This window comes from Strigops habroptila, chromosome 8, assembly GCF_004027225.2.
Source record: "Strigops habroptila isolate Jane chromosome 8, bStrHab1.2.pri, whole genome shotgun sequence".
Taxonomy (NCBI): Eukaryota; Metazoa; Chordata; class Aves; order Psittaciformes; family Psittacidae; genus Strigops; species Strigops habroptila.
This window is the reverse complement of record NC_044284.2, coordinates 44068901-44095021: the sequence shown is the minus strand read 5'-3', so window position 1 is coordinate 44095021 and position 26121 is coordinate 44068901. Positions and strand designations below refer to the sequence as shown.

The window sequence follows — 26121 nt, the reverse complement described above, 5'->3', positions numbered from 1 at the left end:
TTAAAATGAAACTGAAAGAAAATGGAATTTAAAGCAAACAAAATGAGGCATTTGGCACATAAAAATTGTACCACAGCTTTCACATTGATAAGCAATGAACTGAGATGTACTAACAGTGACATTCACTTGCAGAGCAACAGGTCAATGAATGGTCCACTTTGCATTTTTCCCTGTAGAAATGGCACATATTAAAACAGGAGAAAAAGATCAGGAAAAAGAAGACTGAAGTGCAAGTTTTATACTTTAACAGCCAAGATCAAGATGTATGAGAACGGAAAAGGTACACATTTTCTTCCCCAAAGGTACAACTGATTTTGGGTGCCTAACCTGGCATACCTGAGGAGCCAAATCTTCAGGCAGTACTAAGTACCTTTAGCTGAATATATGCTCAATTAAAGCACATCCAGTAGGCACCAAAATAAAAATCACAATTTACTTCAGAGAAATCCCAGCCAGAGGATTTCAAAGGAAAGCACCAAATCATATCACAGTACTGCCTGACAGCTGTTCATATTGTACTGCCAACTAGAACCTCCATGTAGCTGATGTCAAAAGAAGACCATTATTCATCTGCCTTTATTCAGACTGTTTCTGTACACAGAACAAAGTATTATCCATACTCAGGTTTTCTTCTTCCTCCCTCCCCCCTCCCCCCATACTTGCCCATTTTCCTATATTTTGAAAAGACCACAAAAACACACATAGAAATCAAGAGGAACAAGCAATTCCTGATTTGCTTTTTAAACTCATCTGAATTCAGAATTGATGCTATATTTCTGAACAGTATCAATATCCTGGTTTCCGTGTGTTTACACGCTGGATGTTACCGCACCACGAAGAAGTGCTAGTCATAGGAGGAGCATTTCCTTTCCTTTGTGTGTGTGTTATGACTACTAATTCCAGCAAGGGAACTAACCCTCTAGGTTTTACCCTCCCCGCTTTATTATCCCATCCATCCTTGCCACCAGCTTATTACGTCCACCTACTGCGTCCTTTCTTGACGTCCTTATTTGGCATTTGGCAGTGAAGACACAAAAACACTATCCTTACACCAAGCAAAAGAAATGCCTTTTTTTTTTTAAATCGGCCTGTATTGCAAACACCTACTAAGCCAAGGGGTTGGCTTTTTTCTTCTTTCCTTCAGATTTAGTACTTTCTCTTAAAAATAAAGGGTTATGTAGCACAAGTTGTATACAGGAATGTCTTAGAACTCCTGTTGGGGGTATGGGTTCATCTATTCTCAACTGAGTACACCAACAGGGTGCCAGTCCCAGTCACTCCACGTAAGGCTCCCAAGCCTCCTTTTCCCTCCCTGTCTGCTCCCTGCAAGAACAGTTGCTCACAGGCATATGTGAAGCACCCTCCTGATGCAGATCCTCCCACAGATGCCTGCCAGCTCCCTGCCACCTTTTTTGCTCGCTGGCCTGCAATGACCAGGTGATCCTTAACCTAGGACTGGATGAGCAGTGACATCCAGGGCTTCCCAGTTCTGTTTTAAGGGACAGGAGTTGTATGGCTTCACCTGCACTCCCAGGGCACCATCAGATGGACATCATGGCTAGGACTGGCTTGTACAGCATCCACAGCAACAGAAACCCAACCTCTGAGCACAAACAATTATAAATGTTAAATAAAATTGAGCTCTCACCCGAAGACAGAAAAAGAAACATCAAGAAGAATGGCTTCCACCATTGTGAGACCCAACAGTGCACAGAATTATCACAGATTTCATTCTAGAGAAACAATGAGTTTAAGAAGTTATTCGATATGCAGATTAGTCTAAGCTTGCCAACCTGATATGAATAGTTTCTTCCAATCTAGCTCTTCTTTGACAAGTCATCATAGCCTACCATGCATGCAGGTATTTCACACATTTTTAAATATGCATTATTGACTAGAGAAACTATTAATTTAAAGTCTGCTACAGTCTCCCTTATGTCAATTAATTTCTCTTGCTAGTCTCTTAACACAGTCCTTTAAATTAGCAACAAACATATTTTAAAAGAAGCACAAATCCGAAACCACTTGCAAAGCATGAGTAACAGCTGATTGTATAACTCTATTTCCTTGGCTATTTAAAAAGAGAAAGTAGAGCTAACATTATGGTCAAACTGCACACACAGTTTAACTTCACAAGGCTATAAAAAAAAGCTTTACCAGTCTTCTCCCTATCTGAGCTGCATTCTCACCTCTGAAAGACAGAGTTTAGTTCAGCTTTCCAGCAACAGTTCAGTTGTGACCAAAACCATATGAATTTAACTGTAGTTTGCTTCTTTAACTAGCACGAGGCTAGAGAATGCAACAGTCCTGTTTTGCTTGGCTTTCTGAATGGGTGTGTCTCTTTGATGCAGTTGTGAATGCAGGACAACAGAGGTTGCAGTGAGGGATCACACGATCGTCATAGCTCTGGGGCACTTCAGGAAGAGCCTTCATCAATAGGCATATTTTGGCACTAGAGTGACAAGCCTGAAGTCTCTTTTCTGATAGAAATGGGTAATTTATTTCTCTTTTAGATGAAAAAAACAGCAAAGGCTCCACAAGCAAAGATGCTCTGCACTCTCTAGTGGCCACTGTTAGCTTCAAGGCACAGTTGAAGAGATGGGTTATGAGTTTTAAAGCTCCTCACCTTAATATTTTTTTCCTGACATTTAATTTGTTTCTTCAGGACCTAATATCCCAATTAAGATCCACTAGGCTGGACCACTGAGACCCTTTCAAATTCCATCACAAGACAATGGCAGCAAGTAAGCAACTCTCACTCTGAAGTCTCCTACCAAGGAAAGTTAAGAGGCAGCATGACCAGGGTATTTCGATATGAATGTGGAAACAAGACACCTCGCACACCACGCACGCCCCTGCACATCAGCCTCAGCTGATCCAGCTGATAAATGGGAATTTCATCATTCAGCTCACAGACACCAGATATGATGCTGGTACAACTTTTTCTACAGCACTGTAAGGGACCACAGAGCCTGCCTGGCCTCCTTGTGCTGGCCCAAAGCGCCACCTGAGCTGGGGCAGCTTGCTCCCATCACTCGGTTTGCTAGCACTTCCACAAAAAAAGGTTATCCAGTGCCAACTGATGACAAAGCACCTCAGCCTTGTCTCTCCAGCTTATTAATTCCAGCTGCATTGTCTCAGGTGGAATTATATTATAGTATGTCACTGTCATTGTCACAGCATTCAAATTATGTTAAGTATGGCATAAAACAAGCAAAAGTACAAAAGCAGCAGTGAAACTCAGTATCATCCTATCAGATTTTCCGTCATTGGCAATCACAACCAAGTGTTCATATCAATCAAGCCACATAGTGCCGTATATATCTACTGTGTTTCAGAGATACCTTCCTTTCTTATGGTGTAGGAGACTAAGATATTGCTGCTATACAGCCCAACAATTTATGGAGTCCATGATGAACCACTGCATCATTTTTCAAGGACCAAGAACTCTACATACTTGGTCAATAAAATGTACTAAGTAATAACTCACCCCCCAAAAATGGTGATGGCAACTCCAGAACTGCAGCTCTATTAACTCCTCTTTTTTTTGTATGGCTAAGTTTAACTGAAGGCAATATTAATGACAAATTGCAGCCTGGGGAAATTTTCAGATGAAGGTAATAATGCCATGAGGAAGAATGATTTGCTTTAGTGTAGCTATATAGTGCTGCTAGTTCTTCCAATGGGACACTAATTGCAGCTAGAGGCCACCTTCCTTAAAAAGTATCTAAAGAAATACTTTAGCACTAAAACTGTCTGGAATAATAAAAAAAAGTAGCATCCTTCCCAAGAAGGAGCACTGAGAAGTGAAATTGGGTACAGCGTTCAACAACTACATGATTCATGGCTGGGTGACAAGCAAGTACTTGTCATCTGAAGAAGATATTCTCATACTAACACCATTAGCTATGAGCAGAACCACACAGGTAGGAAGAGACCTCTAGAGGTCTCTAATCCAATCTCCTTCTGAAAGCAAGCTGCTCAGAGCTCTGTCCAGCAAGTCCTGAACACCAACAACAGAGATGTCACTCCTTCTCCAGTACCTGGTTCCACATTTTTACCACCCTCACAGCAATTTCCCCCCCCCCTTGCATCTGGCCATTTCTCATGTTAAAACCTGTGCCTGTCGCCCTCCTCCTGTCCCAGTGCAACTGTGAGAAGAGCCTGGAACATGCTCCAGCCCGAACCACATCAGTGGCCTTACTGGACTTGCTCCTGTATGACACCGTCTTTGCATTGACAAACCCAGCCCAAACCAGACACCTAGCACTCAGTGTCACGAGCACTGGGCAGAAGGACAGAATTCCCTCCCTTTGGCCTGCCAGCTGTGTTTCTGCTAGCACAGCCCAGGATGCAGTCAGCCTTTGCTGCCTGGGCAAACTGCTGGCTCCTGGGCAACTTGTCCTCCTGGACTCCCACGTATTTGGTTTGCTTTTTGGTTTGTTTGGGGTTTTTTTGCAAAGCTACTTACTAAGCAGTCAGCTCCCAGCCTGTTCCATTGCAAGGGGCTATTCCATCCCAGATGCAGGCCTTTGCACTAGCCTTTACTGAGCTTCCTAATGCTCCTCCCAGTTCGTTTCTCCATCCCCTCCTAGTTCCCTTCAGTGGCAGCACTGCCCTCAAGTGTATTCAATTTGGTATTGTTCACACACTTGCTGGTGGTGTGCTCCATCCCATCATTTAAGCCACAAATAAGACGTTAAACAGTACTGGCTTTTGGGCTGATCTCAGAGGGACACCTCTAATAATCAGGCACCAATTTGAATTCAGTGGCCCAAACAATTTTCCATTCACACTACCATCCACTTATCCGACCCATCTCTAACCAACTCTGCTATAAGGATTTTCCTTTAGTGATACATAAACACAGACACATTCTCTGTCCCTGTCTTTCTCAAACTGCTTTAATTACATGTCTTTGCCTCCTTCTTGGATAGAATACTCCACACTGCATTGAAAGGTAACCATGAGCACGATCTGAGGGGACTGCGGAGGTGGAAAGTGTCTGTCCCAAAGCAGGTGGATCTGAACCAGCTGGTAACAGCAGGCATCAGATGAGCAGAAAACCATCTGACACCACAGTCAGTCACAGGGAAGGAGAAACAGAGGAGATTGTTTTGATCATATTCAGTCTTTGAGATTTAAAGCAGTTCAGCTCCTGCAGAGGCTTCTTTCTCTCCACAGCATGAGGAAGAGTCACTCCATATGTTTCTAACCTCTCCAACCTCCCTAAATTAATTCTCCCACAGACAGCCATTCATCCCTTCTCCAAACACCCATCCTGACCCTCCCCAACTGCTTCTTGGCTCTGGATAGTCCTTGTCCATCTTCCAGGCAGGATCTGGAAGCCAAGCCCCACTGCTTGCAGAAGGGAGCAAAACCTACAACAGCAGCACAACAGGGATGATCGGGGAAGTTAGGAGAGGAATTCCTCTCCCAATACAACTGGTCCACTGCCTGCCCCAACAGGGAGACTGTTTTGTGAGACCACACAAAGCATCCAAAGGCAAATCACTTATATTTAAGTATTTTCCAATGCCATCCCTTCTAAAACTGACTTGAATCTGCCTTAGAAATACCAATATATACTATTTTGCACAATTTGATTGCTCTTGCTTCTACAGTGCACAGCTGGCCAGACCCTTCCTTTCACTTTCTTAAGGATCAGGAACTCAGCTACAATTAGACACTGTCTAAAAGCAGCTCTGAAGCCATTTGACCTCTAATTCTTCCCAATTTTACACAGATGACAAGGTTTGCATCTGCTCTGCCTCATTTTTGCAAATGAGTACCTGATCTACCGTTTCCAAGAGCTTTTAATAGCTACTATAGCAAACCATGTTTTATATGATAAATGTCAGCAAATGAACTGAAAACCAATTGCTATGGTATTTCAGAAGGAAAATGACATGGCAGCTGAACCCCTCCTTCTGTAGAGTGAATCATTAAAAAAAGGCAGGAATTAAATTCTTTGTTCCTGCCATGCAGCATGGGTGGGCAGCACATACTGTCACTGACAGTTTCTTTGCTTTCTTAGCTCTTATTCTTTCCTTGCAATGAAATGCGAGACGAAAAAATGATACCTGAATCACTAAGAGGTTTTTTATTTCATTTTTAAATTGTTTTCTCAAGTAGCCACTCTCCTACTCTACAGGCAATACATAATAACAACCAAATCGCCCCATTTGCAAGACAGTATCCACTGCTACTCCACTAATTCTGAGGAGGGGTTCCCATGTACACAGCTGGAAGAGAAAAATACAACAGCTTTTTCCATTTTCAATAACCTTCAACATACCAAGCTTCAAAGCAACAGAGCCTTCTCCTCCAAAAAATCAACAATAATCCAATTACTACTGGATTTTAAAAGTGATTTAGGCAGTTCTAAGAGAACAAAAATGCTTTAATGTATTGTGCTAAGCATCCTCACACACAAGGAAAATGAGGGTTTCCCAGTACAGCTCATCCTCCCTGCAGGCTCTGAATCTCTACCACCCCAGCACAGTAGACTTCACTGTGCACAGTACCACGGTAGGCACTCTGCTCCTGGCATTGCACAACCACAAGACCAAACTAGAGATTATCCAGAGAGAAAGAATAAATCTTTCAACAAACATAACCCATGGGGGGTTTAAAGCCAGTTCTTGCTCCATTGTTGAGCTTACCAATATCAGGGCACCAAGGGGAAAGCAGTTATCTAGGACACAGCAGGACCCCCAGACAGGGTCAAACAGCCAGCTCAGACCAGCCAAGTACTGCAGACGCTCTCCTGACCCTGCTCATCATACAGCAGCACAAAGGCTATATTCTGTTTGAGCCTGCAGGTGCCCTTCATATTAAATCCATCCTTACAGCCTCCACTCTTTCTTGTTTGAACAACTACCATTAAAAATCGAGTACTCTGGATCATTCAGCTCCTTGAGCTTTCTTGTGAGCCTGCAGGCCTCCTGCATTTAGGTGCTGGGGCCCCATGTATAATTCAATGTGTTATCAGATCTGCTCTTCTCTGCAATATTAATGTCAGCTCCCATGTTAGTTCTCACCAATCTATGATGCATGTAAAAAATCTAAAGTAACTGTGGCTGCAACACCACCACAATACATTAAGTAATTTAACGAGTTGGGGGGGAAGCACTGGCTTTGACTGGCAGTGTTATTCAGAGCTCATGGCAGTAAGCATGCTTTACACTTTTAATACACAATCCAGCAAAAGAACTGCTAAGGTTAGAAACTGAAGCATTCAAAGTTTAAAAGTGCCACAATTCAAGCTGCCTAAACAACACTAATTTGACCATCCCATGTGTATAAGGTCTAGAATTACATGACCAAAATATTTCCCTTCAAAATCTCTCTTACCCAGCGCACAGAATGGCTGGTGCTCACTCTACAAGCTATTCCTTTTCCTTATAAATTGCATATTATTCTGTCTATTCTTCAGAGGAAAGCCATGGACTTATTTGCCATACATCACCCAAACCCCATTCTGAAGACAGAGTTTTTATCTTCCACATAAACAAGTTCTCTTTCCTAATGACCCATGTGAGATGAAATGATAGTATTATTGTCATTTTACAAATGGGAAATGAAAGCAAAGAGATGAAAGTGAAATGGTTCCATTTCTTGTGGTTGCATTAACTGGGACTTCCGAGACCTGATTTTCAGAGAACTTTAAAATTACTATAAAGCACTTTATGGACACACCTACCCAGCGCAACTCAACAGCTTGCAGAAATGCTTTATGTTGTTTTCACTGAGTTAGTTCCTGAGCCAATGTAGCCATGGCACACTGCTTCAGCTGAGCAGCTCGAGTGGAAGAAACCAGACAGCGGGCCCAGGCTGCACTAACATGCATAACTCCACTGACTCTAGGATCCAGCCTAATACTTCAGCAGAGCAATGTGCTGCAAGGATGACCTACCACGTTATCTGGTGTGTGACATTACTAGGTGATGCTGCCTGCACTGCTCAAACTCTCGAAGAGCTCTGAGCACAGGTCCCACCAAATTTAGCAGCAGATAGGCATACTCAACATTTCCAGAAATCAGATGTCTGAGCATCAAATTGTTCACAAAAAATGTGAACATCCCATCAGCAGCCCATCATGGAAAGTCTAGCTTAAATAACTTGCTGTGGGGAACATGAGAACTGAAAGGCACAGAAGATTGCAGCTCTCCAGGACAAAGCTCTACTGCCTCAGCCATTAAGGCTTCCTCCTCTTCCAACAATTCTCCCACTAATACAACTACTTCTTCACCTTCCTCAACCACTTTCTTCACCACGGCTCTGACTCAGAAACAAGGCACTCTGTTTCTGATATAATGGTTCTGGGATAAAGTATCCTAATAAACATGCATTACACTGCAACATGGTACTCCAAATTAAACGATTAATATCTTTGGTGTTTTAGAAAATTCCTGCTGTGGCATCAGAGACGCCCAGATGCCTGCAGGACCATAACCTCTAGAGGTACCAGATATGCTTCAGACTCTTGGGTCAACAGACTAACTAGCAGCAGTAGGAGGTTGTCCATCTGGACCATTGCTGAAGGGGGATGACATTTTCCTACAAGTAGGAAATTTCTCAGAATCCCACAAGGAGCAAGACAGTGCTTTAAGTCTTTAGACAGACTCATCTTCCCTGTTCACCGCACTCTATCCTAATTCTCCTCCCTGATCTTGACTTCCCCTGTCCATATTCAGCCCCTCCTGCCACAGCCTCTCTCTAGTGCCTCACTCAAATCTCTTTTCACCCAGATAGTCTGAATTCTTTCACATCATCACAGCCACCTTGCCTCCCCAATGCACTCATGCAGGCCTCCTGTCCAGGGACCTCTTCCAGCTCCTGACTTCACTGAACAAGAGCCAGAGCAAAGAGGCTCTCCACTGTCCATCCTATCCCTTTCCTCTGCCTGTCCAGAGCCCAACTTCTGCTCCCAGCCTGCAGCTCCTAACACAGTCACATGTTCCCTGTGTTCTTCAATGTATAATATTAGAATGGTTTAGTAAAAGCAAGTTAAAGACAGGAAGAGAGGAAAACCTGAATACTTTAAAAGGACCAAGCATTTGTTATTTTTATTCAGTGCTGTCGTAAGCATAATTATGCAAATACAAAAAACTTGTCATAATTGACCTTTTCAAAACATGTGTGTCCATGGGTCTAACATACAATTCATTGGTGAACCCTGAAATTTATTAAAGGTCAGCAGTTCTAGAACTTCTTCTCATTTCATCATTAAAGTACTTAAGATGTACCCAGCAACAATCATCAATGAAAAACAAACTTGCCTAAAATGGGTAAAAATTTTGATGCATTGGGTTAGAAAAACCTGTGCCTTTAAAAAGTTCTGTAAAAGGAAAAAAATGTTGTTGCTACAGAATCTATCAGCTTACTTGCTGTTCTGAAAATTCAATAATGCCAGAATCCAAATATTCTGGCCATCTGAAGCCCTGTAAGCAGATTTATCAAGTGGTCAGGAGTGATTCAAACTAAGCTTTTTCTAGCAGTGTGTAGAGTAAGTCTAAAAATCTCATTGTGTTTTGATCCTTTAGGGCTTGGCTGTCTCTTCTGCCCTACTGCTCTGAGAATCGTGTCACAGCTCACATAGAGCCTGGCATAACACTTAATAAAATAAATCTGCATGAAGATTTCTGTGGAGTCAAGACTCATCACAGAGGAGTTTCAGACAGAATATGCACAGAAAAAGCAAAACACTCTCCCCCCAACCCCCATTTTCACAAATACTCACAAGCCCTGATGCAAGTACTCTTGAATTTTATGCTGCATTATTTTTTAAGCAGGGTCCACTTGAAAAATTTCAAGTATTTTTTTCCTTTCAAGAAACTGAAAACAATGACAAACAGGCAAAGCTTCCCTTAATTAGAACAATAGTTACAACATGAAATGCTGATCCTGTTCCATGACAGAAATGACAAGAACCGTGGCCTTTACCAAGGAAATGAAGTAATGAACATATAAAAAGCTGAGGGCCAGATCAAACAGAATTAGTTGCTACAGCATCACAGAAGATAATGAATCTAGGGCAATTTATACCAATGAAGGCAGTTTGTCCTTGAAGCTCAAGGTCATTCTTTCAGAAAAGATCAAATCTTTTTTTTCTGGAATCTGCATGCAGTGCAAGCCTTTGCTTCTTGAATTCACCTTCTACACAATAGCATCGCAAGCTATAGCATGAATGTGATTTTTATTTTTTTCTGTTGGTATCTTCACTGAGAAACGTGTTGGTTCAACTGCTTCTTGTACAACAGATGGAAGGACATCATAAAATATCAATGGTCCCCTAGCAGGCTCTTTGAAATTCAAATAAGGTTACACATCCTTCACCCCTACCATACAAGACCATAACAGGGTTGATTCAGAAATACTACATGCTAGCACAGGTCTGTGTCAAATCAGTAAAGTGACACAGTGTCAAGCTTAGCAGCAGGGTTTTAACTGTTTATTTTCATTTAGCGCCTGCCTGCAGTGTCTGTCACCACCAGGAACATTCCATGAAGTCCCAAACAACCAGCACAAGGACACCAAATATAGCCTGGCACACAGCAGCTAGAATTATCCTGCCATAGGTACTCCATTTTCATCCAAGACAGTCAGCAACTTAGGATCCATTTCTGGAGATAATGCAATAGCATTGCAATTATTCAGTAACCAGCTGAATAACTTGTATTAGATTAACAGGTTTCACATTTGCTACTCTGCCTTCACAGATGTTCCAGGAGGTGGTGCTGTCACTCAGATAGGAATAGACCCAAAACTCTCACATGGTGTTTGTGCACTGAATATACTGGTTGATCTTACCATTTAACATGTCTATGAAGATAAAACACTTCAGCAGATCAGGAGGACTTTATGCAAGAAGAGCACAAGCCCATATGTGCAGGCATATGATGCAAACTAAAGACTCAAATTTCATGCAAAGTAACTAGAAAATGCATGTTCAACATTTCTGAAAATTCAAAGCCTATCAGCTCCCAATCTGAATGAACTTCTTCCAAAAAGAACAAAGCTCTTTAGTGCTTTGCATGAATTCAAACCATGGGCTATTACTCACAGGGAATAAACCTGTTGCGTCATCCATCTCTAACAGCCATCTGGACAGATGTTTTAAATGGAAACTGGCACAAGATTTAGGGTCCAGAATCAACTTACCTTACAACCTGATCATTTACCCCTTGAATGTCACAATAAGAAATTATGGAGTTCCATCTGATCAAAGGAAGCAATACACGTACATTGGCTTCCTTCCATGATACATGAACAGCCCAGAAAGCAGAGAAGTGCTACGCCCGTACCATCCTATTCCATCCTACCCAATCCCTGCTACTTAGAGAGCTAAAGCTTACCTGAATTTTTTATGGGCATGGAATTGACCATACATTAGGTATGCAAAGTCAGACAATTTGTTTGCTCCTATTTAATTGTTATCAAGGACCTTAGTTCCTTAAGCCAAATATATTTCCCTTAAAATGTGTTAATGATCAATTTTTTTTTCCATAAAATTCCAACACAAAATTATTAGATATTGACATCCAAGTTCTATAAATTTCTTTGCACACCTATCTGGCAGACAGCTGCATTATTTATTTGCTGTCACACTCAGTAAATTGATCTACTGGCATTTAAAGGTGTCATCTTTACTCATTACAATTTCAATGATTACTCCTGCATTGCCAGCACTGTACCAATGACCTGAGTTCTGACTTCAACTTTTAATCTCTGCTAATCACAGAACCTGTGAGATTGAGTTCCACGTATAAAGCAGGATATGAAGTGACAGAAGAAAACAAAGGAGTAGGCTGTTTTGCTTCAAAGTTCATTCATCTCTACATGGTAACAAGTTGATGAGAAAGTTAATTTAATGACTCTTAAGTGCAACATGCAGTTTTTCAAGCTCAAGGAAATACATCAGAACTGGTGACATTGCTGTGGGCTTCATAGACAAGAATGGGATTATATTAAGCTTACAATGACAAAAAAACTACCCAATTGGTCATACGTCACAACCGCTGTCCTACAGACGCAAGAGGAATGTGAGAGAGACCACACTGCCCTGGAAAATTTGGGGCAGATGTCACTTGCCCTCAGCCACATCTTCTGCATGCTCTCCCCAGTACACTTCCAAATTATTTTAGCAGCAGTGCTAGAGATCAGAACTCCATTTCTGCCCTGAGATATTTCAGGCTGGAAAGTAACTGCAGCCCTCCAGCCCCCCCAGTCGACATGGAGAACTATTTAGAAACGAGCAGTACCACTACAGCTTGGAAAACATACCAAAACAGAAGACGTACAAGATGCTCTAGGCTCTGCTGTAGCACACTCTTAAGTGATACATTCAAGAGGTTTTCAAGAAAAAGACACAATGAACATCCAGGACACGCTCCCTAGCAATGCACAGGCTGTTGCACGCTGCCATGCTGTTTGTCCCTGATCTACACTCTCTGGCATGGCCTCACAGGCAAACGGCTCCATAACTATCACCACTCATTGAGGTGCTTCTGATGAGAAAATGGCCACCAGCGTATCTTCTCATGCAACACTCTGCAAACTAGGGGCTGCTCAAAAAGACACAACAGCATTTTGGGAAAGAAAGGACATACATATAGAGGTCAAGAGCTAACACAAGCATGCATATGTACTTCAACTGGAAATTGAAGCCAGCTGGAATAATGTCACATCATATTCACTGACACCCCTGGGCAGCACAGGAACTAAACTCAGCAGTGACCTTAAATTCACAGCCAAACACAGATAGATAACCACAGCCAAGCCAAACTGCAGGAAAAGTTGGAATTTTTATCATGCCTCACTAGAGAAAAATATAATTAAAACTATTATACTTGGAAAGCTTCCCGCTCTATAAATCTGACAAAGACATTTATAATGATAAATGAATAATAATGTCCAGGAAAATCCCTGTATATAAAAGCCCTAAAAGAGTTTTAAGTAAAAAAATCCAATGGAAGAATGTTTTAAACAAGTTAATGTGCACCTTTTCTATAAAAGGAGTAGCATGACTTTTTCCATTTCATAAACTGAAGTTTAACTTCACAGCTATCTGTATCCTATCACACTTTTCCTGTCAGACTAAACATCTCTTGGTTTATTACAGGTCAGAACAACTTATCTCACAGGATATTCTGGATGACAATGAACTCTAGGCTTCAACAGAAACAGCCAAATGTCCTTTCTGTGATAGCTAATTTTTGACACTTCAATCCACTTTGCATTTCTAGCCTTTGAAGGATACCTAACACAAGAAGAAATTCATAACACCATCCAACAACAGGGATGCATTACAGTAAGACATATTGACGTGCTTGCTCTTTTTATTGATCCATGCAGCAGGCTGTTATTTGAGGTAACATTAACAGAAATGTCACATTACTTAAGAGAAAAAAAAAAAAAATTTTCACAGTTTTTGGAAAAAACATTTGGCAGAGTGCTGCCATCTGCACCAATATTTGAAAACCAATCTATTCAAATACGTATAATTTACTTTATCTTATCAAGATATTTCAAAATTAGAGGCTTTTTATTACATTTTTCCAGAGAAATATCACTTTGCATATTGAGTATTATATCCATCTGGAAAACTGACACTTGAAACAGCCTTGCCTTTTCAAGTCCATACTACCTTGTTATATCAGGCTCTTCATACATACTAAGCGTATGACTTCTGGAGGCTACTTTTGGGAAATAAGGGTAAGGGGAAACAAAAACTACAAAGATTGCTCAAATGATGACAGTAAGAATTTTAAGCCTCTCAAAAATATGCATATGTTGTGATGATTTCCTGCATTTTTTCCTGCTTATTTTAGAATCAGGCACAAGAGAGCAGCTTAGAGGAACCCCTTTTCTTTAATAGGTTCAAGAGCTTCAAGTAGTTAAGAATTTCACAGCTGATTATGCTGACAAACAGTTCCAATTTTGGACCAGTCCAAGCAGTATGTGACATAAGAAAAGAGTTTCCAACACACATGCACTGGAGCTGGAGGAGCCCATTTGGGATTGTGCCTGTCAGAGCCCAGAACTGGAGATGGAGATTGTGGCCGCTCACAGTTTAAAGAAAACATCTTCTGCCACCCTGCCTCTGCCTCTCTCGTTGATCACCCTCGCTTGAAGGGGTATCCCTTGTATCACATATTTGCTGTTTAAGCCTGAGAAACGTAGAATGAATACTCTACAGATTTTAACTAAGCAACATAGCTGCCCACTCAACCTTCCTGACTACAGCACTTTACCTAACCACAATGTTTAAAACACAAAAAAATTCTTTCCATTTTATCCTGGGCCTCCATTGAACAGCACACCTGAAGCAGACATCCAGAAAGGGAGCAGCATGAAAGAAAGAAAAGTCCTGGAATGATTCATTAACAGCACAGTCGAAATCGAATAAGCTTTATTAGAGTATCATTATGCTTTACTGGAACAGATCAGTGATACGTTCAGGGTAAGGCTTTGGAAGAAGGTAGTTGTAAAGTCCTTCTACACAGCCTGGAAGTTTCTAGTACCAGCACACCAGACCTTTCTGGACATTTGCTAAGCTCTGGAAGACTATAATGTATAAGCTTCAAAGGACTGTGCTGCTGTGTGTTCTGAGCTGCTGAGCAAACCATAGGAGAGAGACTGTGAAGCACAAATGAGAAAGAAATTTCAAGCTGACTTAGTCATTTGCTCTAGAAAAACAGTAATTTTCCAGGAAAATCTTCTAAAGAGTTGAACCTTATCAAGAGGCTGGATGTGAACATTCATCCAAGGAATGCTCAGTAATGAAAGATTAACATGCACTTTACTTTAGGGGTTTGAACTGAAGACTATCTCCCATCTTCAAATCTACTTTTCTGAATCTCTTTGTGCGTGGTATTTACAATCTCCACTTCTGTTCTTAAGGTAGCAGCAGAAAGAATATCTTCTTTGAGTAAACAGATTTGGACAGGCTGCAGAAATTTGCCAACTATTGGTTTTGTAAGGGCTGAGCTTAAAATTTCAATCTTCTTTCAGTTTCACACAGACTAAAACTTTTACAAACTGATTTGTAAAACAAATGTATTATGTTGTATTAAAACAAGTGAATTGTACTGTTTCAAATTATAAAATGACACATCCATAACTGAGTATATAAGAGTAGCAGAAATACATATATGGAATGGTAAAACAGTACATTAGGAAAAATGATGTTGTCCTAGAAGGTTCTGTTTGAACATGTAAGGAAACACTTTACTGTGAGAATGACTGAGCATGGAGCAGGTTACCCAGAGCAGCTGTGAAGTCTCCATCCTTGGAGATATTCAAAAGCCATCTGGACATGGTCATAGGCAGCCTGCTCTAGGTCACTCTGCTGGAAAAGAGGAGTTGGAGCAGGTAAACTCCAGAGGTCTCTTCCAATCTCAACCATTCTGTGCTTCTAAAGCATTTTTCAAAATAAAGCTTCTTACTACCGAAAAGGTAGTCAACTTGTATAATTTCGAGAACTAATGAATGTTAGCACAGATGTGCTTTGGCTCTCCCTGGAGAGATAGATCTCTCCACGTCCTCACTGACAAGACACTCAAGCAAGGTCACAGGCAGACACTCTGGCTGGCTGGCCCAGGTGTAGTCACTGGTAGTATACAACAGCAGTCAGCCAACTGATCTAAAATGTTTTAGTCTACAAGCCTTTTCTTAAGTGGCAGTTTCAGTCAGGTCTCTCCCCATTTCCTGTCTACCAGTTTTTACAAAACTTTGCTTAATAACTTTATGTTCTATCAAACTGGAAGAAACCATTTGGTGAATACAAGTTATAATTGAGGAAACTGACAATTCAATATATATAAGCCCTTATTCCTGTTGGAAACCAAATTAAAAACATGTTACAAGGAGTGCAGTCTTCTGCTGAACAATGTTTGTGAAAAGCATATAAAGCATCCAAGAATTACAGCAGAGGCATTACCTGCTTGTAGTTTTCCGGTTGTCTAACAAGATCTGTTTCTGTGACAGAAAAATGTCCAAGGATCTGGTCCACATGGGAGCCACTAGTGAATAAATGGATCTAGAATAGATTAATTTAAAAGATATTTGTCAGTACAAGGACCAGCCCATTAACATCATTAGTTACCATCTAGCAGCTGCACGGATTGGAACGGTGACGTGAACCAGTGGATACAAGCCCATTCCCAATGGACAAGTACAAATGTAACTGCTGCTACCAATACAACAGACCTTTTTTAAAACAGCCTGCAGGAAATGATGATCATGCACCCCAATCATCTCACAAAATGGTCCATCTGGTATTGTTACCAGAACCACATGCTGGAATTGCTACTGCTGCTACCACAATAAAATTGAAAGATTTCTCTTTTTGTCCTGTCTTAAAGTCTTTTTTCTTACACTACACACACTCTTATGCATAGCGTGAAAGGACAAGAGCCAGCAGAAGACTTATCAGAGGTGAAAGATACCCTCAGAGTAATTTTTTATTTCTTCCTTTAAAGCAGAAAATGCTACTAAGTTACATTAAGTTTCTCTTGCTGCTATATATTGTTGGCTTTTGCTTAGCGGGACCTTGTCCGAGGTGGCTAGTGATGGTATCATCAATTATTTGGTGAAGAAGTTTCCCAAGTTAGTCAAGGGAACAATAAAAAGCAATTCCTCCTATTCAGAGCTGATCCCTTTGTTACTGTAATAACTGCACCTGCCAAACAAGATAGTGCACATTTGTCAGACAATCACTCATATTTCATTAATATTTCTGCCAGAACACAGAGAATGTTTCCTGCTTTTCTTCCTTTATTCTAATACGAACTTTATCATACACTTGGGTGTTGACAACTATTTTAAAGTTGACAGGCACTGGGTAATTATCAACCCTTCCCTGAAACTTCAGAATATTTTAGTGCTCCTTTCCCAAAACTCACTTCTGGTGACAACCATCTGTCACATGTGCAGAGCTATGCGAGTTTAAAAATAAAAGAGCACCTCCCCACACAATGTTCTTCCTTTCTACTTGCCACTCCTCTCCCTGCTGCATTCTTGCATAAGTCTGGCTGTCAAACCTTTGGGCCTCCAGCACCAGGAATGAATTTCTGCCCCTCTTCAAAAGCCTGTTGCAGCAGCATCACTGGCTAAAGCCCAGAACAAATACTCAGAAGCTAGAATGACTGAGGAATAAGGTGTTTCTCTGAGACCTGACTAGATGGACACTGGAATAATCCAGTATTTGTATTTTTTTTTTTTACAATCTGCTACCGATAATCACAACACACTGAAGATAAAACAAGGCTTAAAGAGGAAAACAGTACCAAGGTACAAGCAGGAGGTTCGAGAGTGAGACAGAGCTGTTGCTTTGTGGCAATGGAATGAACATGGATGCAGGTCTGATTCAACCTTACACTAAACCACTGCATCAGAGTACAAGCACAGCCCCCCACTGAGCACCACTTCTGGGGAGTTTCCAGTACCAATTCCTAAACGCCCTTGAGCTTAGACACCCTACAGGGAGATCAGCTTGCCTAATTCACCTAAGAGGAGATGAAAAGGGGGCTTGTTCATAGTTCACACACACTTCCACAAGACAAAAAACTTGTACTGCATTAAAAAATGTGCTACTGAGATCTAATGGCAAATTCACTTTAGGGAAAAAAAAATGAAGATTTTTCAAACCAAATATCTCAAGACAAAAATTATATAATAAACCAAGGTAGTAATTTAGAGTAACATGGTAGATTCTTCATGCCAAGATACCGATGCATTTAACAACTGCAATTTAGCTCACTCGTAAATTACTGACAATGAGGTAATCACCCAGCACCAGTCTCTGCCCCTTCTGTTATTCAGAGATCAAGACTTTGTCCTTGTCACTTTACTCTTTTACTCCAACATCAGATATATAGATACCACCAATCCAATTCACTGTAATACATGTTATTTTATATTGTTTATCTTAGAAGAGGCACAAGAAACCACTCCATTCATAGGAGGTATTTCCCAGTGCATACTGGCAGAATACAACTCTTGCTCTTACAGTTTCCAAGTGTATTACAACCATTATTTTTATTTTACCACGATCTGGTAACACCAAATATGCTAAATTCTCCTTCTAACACAGAATCATAGAATGGTTAGGGTTGGAAAGGACCTTAAGATCATCTAGTTCCAAACCCCTGCCATAGGCAGGGACAGCTTCCACTAGACCAGATCACTCAACCTCAAGGCTGTCCAACCTGGCCTTGAACACTGCCAGAGATGAAGCATTCACAACTTCCTCGGGCAGTCATCAGGAATTCCATTTAATATCATTTAATTCCTATTAACTTATACACATAATCCACAATCAGATGTTCACCTGCTTAACAAAATTCACCTCTGAACCCAACCTAACCCTCCCCTATCTCAGGTGTAATTTCTGTCCTAGTCTTTTAGCGGATGGAGGATAGCTGAAAATACCCACAGGAAATCCACCAGTTTTGCAGAAACTCACTTGTTGGGCTATTTCTTTTCACATGCTGATTGTGGCACAGTGCATTTAACAGACCCCAAAACAATGCCCATTTTAATCTATACAGGTTCCTACCTTTTTTTTCTGAAACTATGCAAGGCTTCTCGATCACATTTTTTAAGACAAAATGGTAATTCAAAGCCTAACTAAAAACAGCTGCTCTCTCCTATGAATTCAAGAAGGATCAAAAACCAGGCAGATAGATACTCCTCTGGCACTTGACAGAAAGAAGAAGAAACAGAATAGAAGGAACCAAGAGGCGTGCCTTAACATGGTAATTCATCCTTCGGGCTTCCATATATTTGAAGGTGTACCAGGTAAATATATACTACTGAGAATTTTGAGGTAATTATAACGGTATTACTCTACTATATTTTCAAAGCAGGCCAAGCTGTCCATGTTGAGAAGCCATTATGTTACTCAACAGCTCATAGCCTCAGGCTGCAAAATTCCTCAGGTTAAGATTTCCCTGAGGAAGCCTTCCTCCTACACAGGATATGTGTACATGTATATAAGCTTCAACATGCCTTCTGGGAGCTGAAGTCACTGAAAAGAAGCTCATCAGAAGAACTAGCAAAGAAGAGGAACAGTCAGTCAGACCACCTAACAAGTAATTCCCGACACATGACCAGCTGTAGCTCCAGGGAAGCTTCCCTCTTCACTGGTTACTGAAGAACTTCACACCATCAAATTTAAACGGCTGCATGCAGGACAGAGTAGATAGAAGCCCCAGCAATCAGTTTCAGTTATCATTTGTGTACTTTAGGGAAAGAGCAACGATTTATTTTTGCCTGTTTCCCCCTCATATTTCCCTCCTACTGCTTCCTTACCCTTTCTTCAGGCAGTACAGTACTACTTCATTAAGACATGAGTCATCCCTTCTAACCTGAAACTACATGTCCTTGATCACACAAGTAATTCAGAATTTTTTCACAAAATCACAGAAACAGAAAAGACCTTTTGAGATCTTTAGTCCTACTTCCTGCTCCAACAGGGATTATCACCAACATCAGTTGTGGCTTTGTGTATCTAAGTCTTGGAAACCTCTGAGGATGGAGACTATTCAGCATCTCCGGTGACCTGCTCCAATGCTGCCCATCATCCCAGAGAAGCTTTTTCTAATACGCCTGAACCTGCCAAGCTATAATTAATGGCCTCTTCCCCTTGATCTTCTGGTACTGCTGAGAAGATCATAGATCCATCATTGTAACTGCCATTCTTGTAACTACCTGTTAAATGGCTGAAGACAGCTATTAGGTGACCTCTCCCTCAGCTTCCTCTCCACCACAGCAAGCAAGCCCAACTCCTCAACTTCTCCTGGGAGGTCATGCCCAACTTAGCTAGTCCTTGACTATCTTGGTAGCCTCTTGCTGGATCCTATGTACAATTCTTACTTCCAGTAAGAGTGGAAAACCAGTCATCTCCTGAATAAGGACATATTTTCCAAGTGTGATGTGTTTTTCTCAGAAAGCCCCAAATAGAGAATATGGTATTTTAGAGCCTCTGTGAGTCACAGAATGAAATCTGTGGAAGTGTCGCCACTACTTGGCAAAAATTATAGCTCGTGATCAGCAATAAATAAGACTGTTCCACAGTTGAGATACGTAACCTGTTAAGTTATTAAACAGAGTAAAAGCTGTAATTATCATTTTGTAGAGAAAGCCTTCTGTAAATCTGTCAGCACAATCAAAAAACATAACACTTATTAGCCTTTTGCATACCGTTTGTGGCTTATATGAGAAAAGCAGCAGTTCATACAGAGGTCATATTGGGTCAGCTAGTCTTCAAACACAGACTAGTTTAGAAGTTTTAAAATCAATACAGTAGCAGACAAATTTCTCTACAAAGAATTGGGAAATATCGATTATTGTTTATGCAGCTGTTAAATTGTCTAAGTTATATTTTGTTACCATAAATGTTAACATTAATGTGGCACTATAATGAAGTCCCTTCTAAAGCCACTTTTACCTTTCAATTTTCCTGCTTTTAATTCAGACTAAAATATAAATCAGAGCACTGCACTTTATTACAGCTCTGAACAGAACTCCCACAGTAGCACATACATATCTGAGCACACATAATATCAGCATGTGATCACATATGGAGGAGCTGGGCTCCAATCTATCCTCCTATGTATAGATTTGCGATGGCAGCCCTCTACATACACTGCAGAACATGGTCTGATCGTAGGCATCACCACCAGCACCGCTTATTGCTTTCAATTTAGTCCAATGATGACTTCTGGAGAAAACAGTAATGGCAGCTTTGGGAAATTGGCTGAACAGAGAAACATTCTCCCTCCTACTTATTCTTCCAGATTCTGGAAATCATGGTCCAAGGAACTGCAGCATAGCTAACCCATCTCTCATCTTTGTCTGACTGTAACAGTCCTAACTTGAGCAAACACTTTTCCTTGGATAGCCACAGGGGAAAAGAAAGTCCAAGTTCATTTCAAAGTACAAACCCCATAGGAGGACATTATCTCCCCTGTCAACAAGTTTAGCATGATGCCAAATCAGTACATCTCTTCAGCATTTCAGTGCCTGATCTGGACCATTGAGGGTATCTCTGTTTGTACTCGAGCTCCTAGGTTCAGTCTGCTCTTAATTCTTCCTTGGTCTCATTAACGGCATGGTGAGATATCGAACCTGCCTAACGATTTGATACTGCCAAGTACTACATAAATCAGAGCACTGATGATGAGTTATAGAGCTATTTGCCTCACTTACTATAAAAATCATCATACCTTAAATAAAGGTAGTTATCGAGGGGAGAAGATGCCAATCATTTCATTTGGGTTTTATAGCACTAAGACACCTCTTCCAATAGCATCACTGTCTGTATCTTAGTGCCAAAGCCAAGGACTGCAGCTGCACTTAAGGTGAATTGCTATCTTCATTCCCAGATCAGGAAAGCACATTGGCAGTGGGCAATGAGAAGCAAAAGGTTATTTTAGATGCTGCACACACAACACCTGATCTTTCCCTAGGGCTGTCAATCAGACATCTTCTCTAGCAATCAGTTCATGGTAAAGAACAAAATGTAACCTCTTACAGTTTTCAGCATTACTCTGTCAGACACAGGATTAAAACTAAGAAGGCATCTTCATTCAAAACCACCTTTTTCCGATCCTGACAATTTTCTGATAAATGTTTTTCTTTGAAAAGAAATTTCTCAAAACTATTCTTAGTCTCAGAAGGGTTTTCTGTGAAGGTTCTGGATACAATACCAAGTGGCTTCATATAAGTCACCTGAAGAGATATGAATGGAGAAAGGGGACTTTGGGAAAACATTACTGAATAACTTTTAGTACTATCTTTAGAACCATTTTTTTTTAAGTTTGTCTCTGCAGTCACCATCACTGTAAACTTTGGGACTGCAAGCTGTTTCCATCCTAAGCAGACATAATGCTCATAGATGTCTATGATTTTCAGACAGGCATATAAACATAGTTCACAAACAGGAACAGAACTGGAGTCTTAGATGTAGAGACCGCTATTGATCCTTGATTTAAAAGCAGGTAAGATTTTGGATTCTGCTCAGATGTTGCCTAGTACTTCAGAAAGGGAAACTGCATTTTATCTTGCTGTTATTACTTTCGACATCCGTGCTCCGTATTTTGAACCTACGTTTCTGATGAAGTTATAATAAACAATGCCATAGTGAGTTAGAAGAACTTACCTTGTGCAAAAGTTTGCACTGCTCTTCGTGCTGAGCATGCAAACTCCGCCACTGGAACCTCAGCCTCCCATTTAACCACTGAAGGTATCGAACATCGACTCCACCTTCTAGCCCATGTTCAGGTGCTTTTTCAGTTGTACCTTTCAGGCTGTTAGGCAGACCATCTTCACACTAAAAGCAGAAGAGAATACCAAAGTTGGCTTCAACACTTTCAAATTATTCAGTAGCAAAGAACATACAAGGCAAATAGGCCAAAGAGGAAAAAAATCCCCCAAAAAGGAAGTAATTTCCAGCAGTAAAGAGAAATTGTAATCATTTAGAATACAAGACTGTGAATAGCATAAACAAGTACTGAAGTCTAGAATAAATATCAGCTGCTCAGCTATGACATGGTGAGCTGTCTCCTCTCCCATCTTTCATTTTCCATACCCAGAAAGACACAGTGTTCTTGGGACAGCAAGCATGTTCTTTACCCAGATGAGGAAAATCACATTTTTACTAGATTTTAATAAGTCAAAAAACACAAAAACCAGATCTTGCTCTTCCAGTGTCTTTTCGAAGACCCTATTTTGTATATCAATGACTTACACAGGGACAAAGCTGTGGGCCTGTGCTTACCCAGCTATTTTCTTTTCTCCATCCAGCATTTCCCTTCTTGCAGGATAGAGGAAAAGAAACAATCATCCAGCTGACATTGGCCACGAGTCCACAGAGGCAATCCCAGCTACAGTTCCAACACCTATCTTGCTTTGTTTTGCCTTTCCCTAGAGTACTTCGGAAGGAAGGAGGGAGAAGCCAAGAGTGTCCTTTTCTTCATCTTGTCCCACCTTCCTTCTGCTGCAGGAAAATAAAACCACAACACCTTCATCTTCTAGATAAGATTTCTGCTTGGCCAATGGCATAAAGCAAGCAAGACATTTCTGTTGTATTTCTTTTCCAAGGAACATGGAGGGAATTGAACCTCCTCCAGCCTCTTGCACAAAGAGATCATTCACATTTACAAACAGATCTCTCTCTCCATTTTCAGCTGAGACTCCTGCCGATTGCAAATTAGAAAGGAAGACATAGGTTATTTTACTTCTGATGCCAGTAACAGCACTTAAGGCAAGGCTGAGCCGTCAACTTCATCCAATCTATAGGAAGTACATACAATAAACACACTCCATAATTCCAATTTTTTAAACACAGTATATCATAAGAAATAAACACAGAACTGCAGAGGCCTGGTTATTCAGGATGGGTGTTCAGCAGCTAAGAAAGTGTCTCCCAGTTGTTGGACTCTCAAGACATTTCTTTAAAGCAGAAATTTAAAAAGCTTATGTGAAACATCACTGTTTTCAAGAAAACACTTAAGCAGATATTTGGATCCATAGACCTTGATGGTATTTAAACATATGTGCTCCTCTGCTTCACAGACTTCCATGTTCAATAAAATCTTAGGAAGATTCAGTTGGCAGGCAAAGCTTTAATGTAATTCCAATTTAGATCCTTAAAATAAAAATGCAAACTGTAAAATGAAGATAATTTAATCTTGTCTTAAATGCAGATTTCAGCAGAAGTACACCTATAATCGTGATCAAATAACCCCTAACACTTGTTTTACCTGAAATACCACCTCAGCTGACAGAGCCTCTAATACAATGAGTGTTCATATTATTTATAAGCACAGAAGTGCTGTTCTGGTCACAAAAAAAAATGTACCAAGATTACAGGTTTTTTCCCTTTGCTCTGTGGCTCAGATAAATGCACACTATAAATCACAGGGGCAGGGGGTTGGTAAAGGGCTTTTCCTTTTAAAGGCACACATTCATCTTGTTTAAAAAAAAAAAGAAAAAGACAAGACAGTATCTCCTTTGTGCCAACTGCAATATCACTCTTTTTCCTCAGATGCCTTCAGCCCCGTGCCCCTAAATCAAAAGGCACTGTGTCCTAGGGTGCTGCAGTTCCAGCTAAGTACCTTCATGGTTCAGATGGTCTTGCCCCCCCCAGGGGGCATCAACCATAAACCATGGTTTATGGACTATGAAACCATACAGATATGATTACCGAGTTGTCCATAAACATGATGAGCCAAGCAACTGGATATTAGTCACTACTGCAGAGAAAACTCATGTGTAAACAACATTAAAACACTTCACGTAAGCAGCCAGAAAGCCACAAGGCCAAAGACAGACTTGGAATTTCCAGACTAAAATCTGTATTTTCCATAATTTACAGTTCAACTCCCAAGTTTCCTGGTTAGAAGTTTAAGAATGGCACAAATACTGCTCTCCTGGGGATTCATTTCAGGAAGGAATGGCATTAGACTCGATTGCTTTGGCAGTAAGTGACAAACACCATGCAGAGCTAATTTTATTGTAGCAACCTGCCTTATTAATATTAAAATAAGGAAGCCAGCCAATGCATTTTTAACAGGATCTTTCTATTATTTATTTCACAAACTGCACCAAAAAATTACTTTTGCTATGAAATACTTAGCCTGGTCTAAAGTAAACAATGTAAGAGAAAAAAAAAAAAAAAAAGTCTTGCATATTATACTGTAACCTCAATTTCTAGCTTCATCTTTACAATCTAAGACTATTTCCTGTTCTCCCAGAGCGAGAAAAATCACTAAAATACCAAACCAAGATAGAGCCTTTGCTTCAAATATGACTGAATTTATCTAATCTATGCAGCAATATGGGTACACACCTATATCCACTTCCGACGTACAGAAGTGCATATTTTTTAGTCAAATTCATAAAGAGAGCAGCCAAGGCAACTACCCAGAGCTCTCAACAGCCTCCCTGCACTTGGAACGCTCCACAGCAGCTCTGCAGAGATCATTTCGTAGCCACTTACCAGAAAAGCTTTTTGCTTGTAAGCTGTTTGTTGCAATTAACGTTTCTCTTTGATTGTGTTTCAGAGAAGGAAGGTGCATGGACTCCAACTACAGAATGGAGCCACGGGCTTGCAGAACAAAAGCCACACCAACATTGATGACCAGTATGAGTATCAATACCCACATTGCTGCGTCAGAGCCTTTTCCCATTATGCTGGTGATATCAGAGCTGGTTTTGTCCAACTGGATGATGTGGACTCGCCAGAGCACCTGTGATTAGTGTAACTTGAAGAGAACCTAGAATGAAGCACCTCAATTCCACTCACGCTGAAACTCACTCCACATCAGCTTTCCTGTCCTAAAAGCTCAAAGTACTGCTGTTAGAAGATCTTAATATTCATTTATTGGCAAGACTCAGAAAAGCAAGCACAAGCCTAATGAAGGTGACAAGCATATATTTACATGAACCCTGCCCAGACTTAGGTGGACCTTAAACCCAACTGTCCCATGGCAAAAGACATAGGCAAATACCCTGCTAAAGACTATGATAAATACATGTTCCAGGACACCACACATCACCATCCCAACTAAGGTAGCTCAAAACCTACCCCAATCTCCTAAATACATTGCTGGCTTAGTCAGAGCTAAACATAGTTTATACCCTAAAAGGATATATTTATAACTTTTGCAAGGCAGCCTCCAACACCACACGAGTTTTGCTCTAAACACTCCTCCCCAGGCTATTTCAAGTCCGATTTTTATGAAAACAGATGCCAGATCATTCTTAAAATGTGTGAATGGACTTGTAGTTAGACAATGCAGCAAGTGCAAAAAAAAGCCAACACAGTCCTTGTGGCAGAAGTGTTCTGAGCTGACGAGTCAGAGTCATGAAATACACTGAACTGAAAAAAGCCATCAGATATAAAAGTGCTTAGAGGAAAAGAATAAGGCGTGAGAGAAAGGAAGGTGTGAAAAAAAAAAAAATACATGGTGATACATCAATTTTCATTCACATTCCACACATCTGAGAAAACAACTTGCATGCAACGTGCTTAGAGAGAAATTAAAGATTAAGATGTTTCAACTTTTATAGCAGAAATAAAGCTCTTCTTTTTAGTTTGAAATACAA

General features: G+C 40.6%; 1 protein-coding gene across 5 annotated transcripts in view; it reads right to left on the bottom strand.

Annotated features, from left to right (window-relative positions):
* The window catches only part of TEDC1 (tubulin epsilon and delta complex 1), a 76287-nt gene that overhangs the window by 32914 nt on the left and 17252 nt on the right, over window positions 1–26121 (bottom strand). For all 5 annotated transcript variants that reach the window (XM_030495017.1, XM_030495020.1, XM_030495019.2 and 2 more), the window contains 2 exons: window positions 22172–22342; window positions 15947–16045 (listed from right to left, as the gene is read on the bottom strand). In XM_030495017.1, the coding sequence (XP_030350877.1) occupies window positions 15947–16045; window positions 22172–22342 (270 nt within the window). The remainder of the gene's footprint in view (window positions 1–15946; window positions 16046–22171; window positions 22343–26121) is intronic.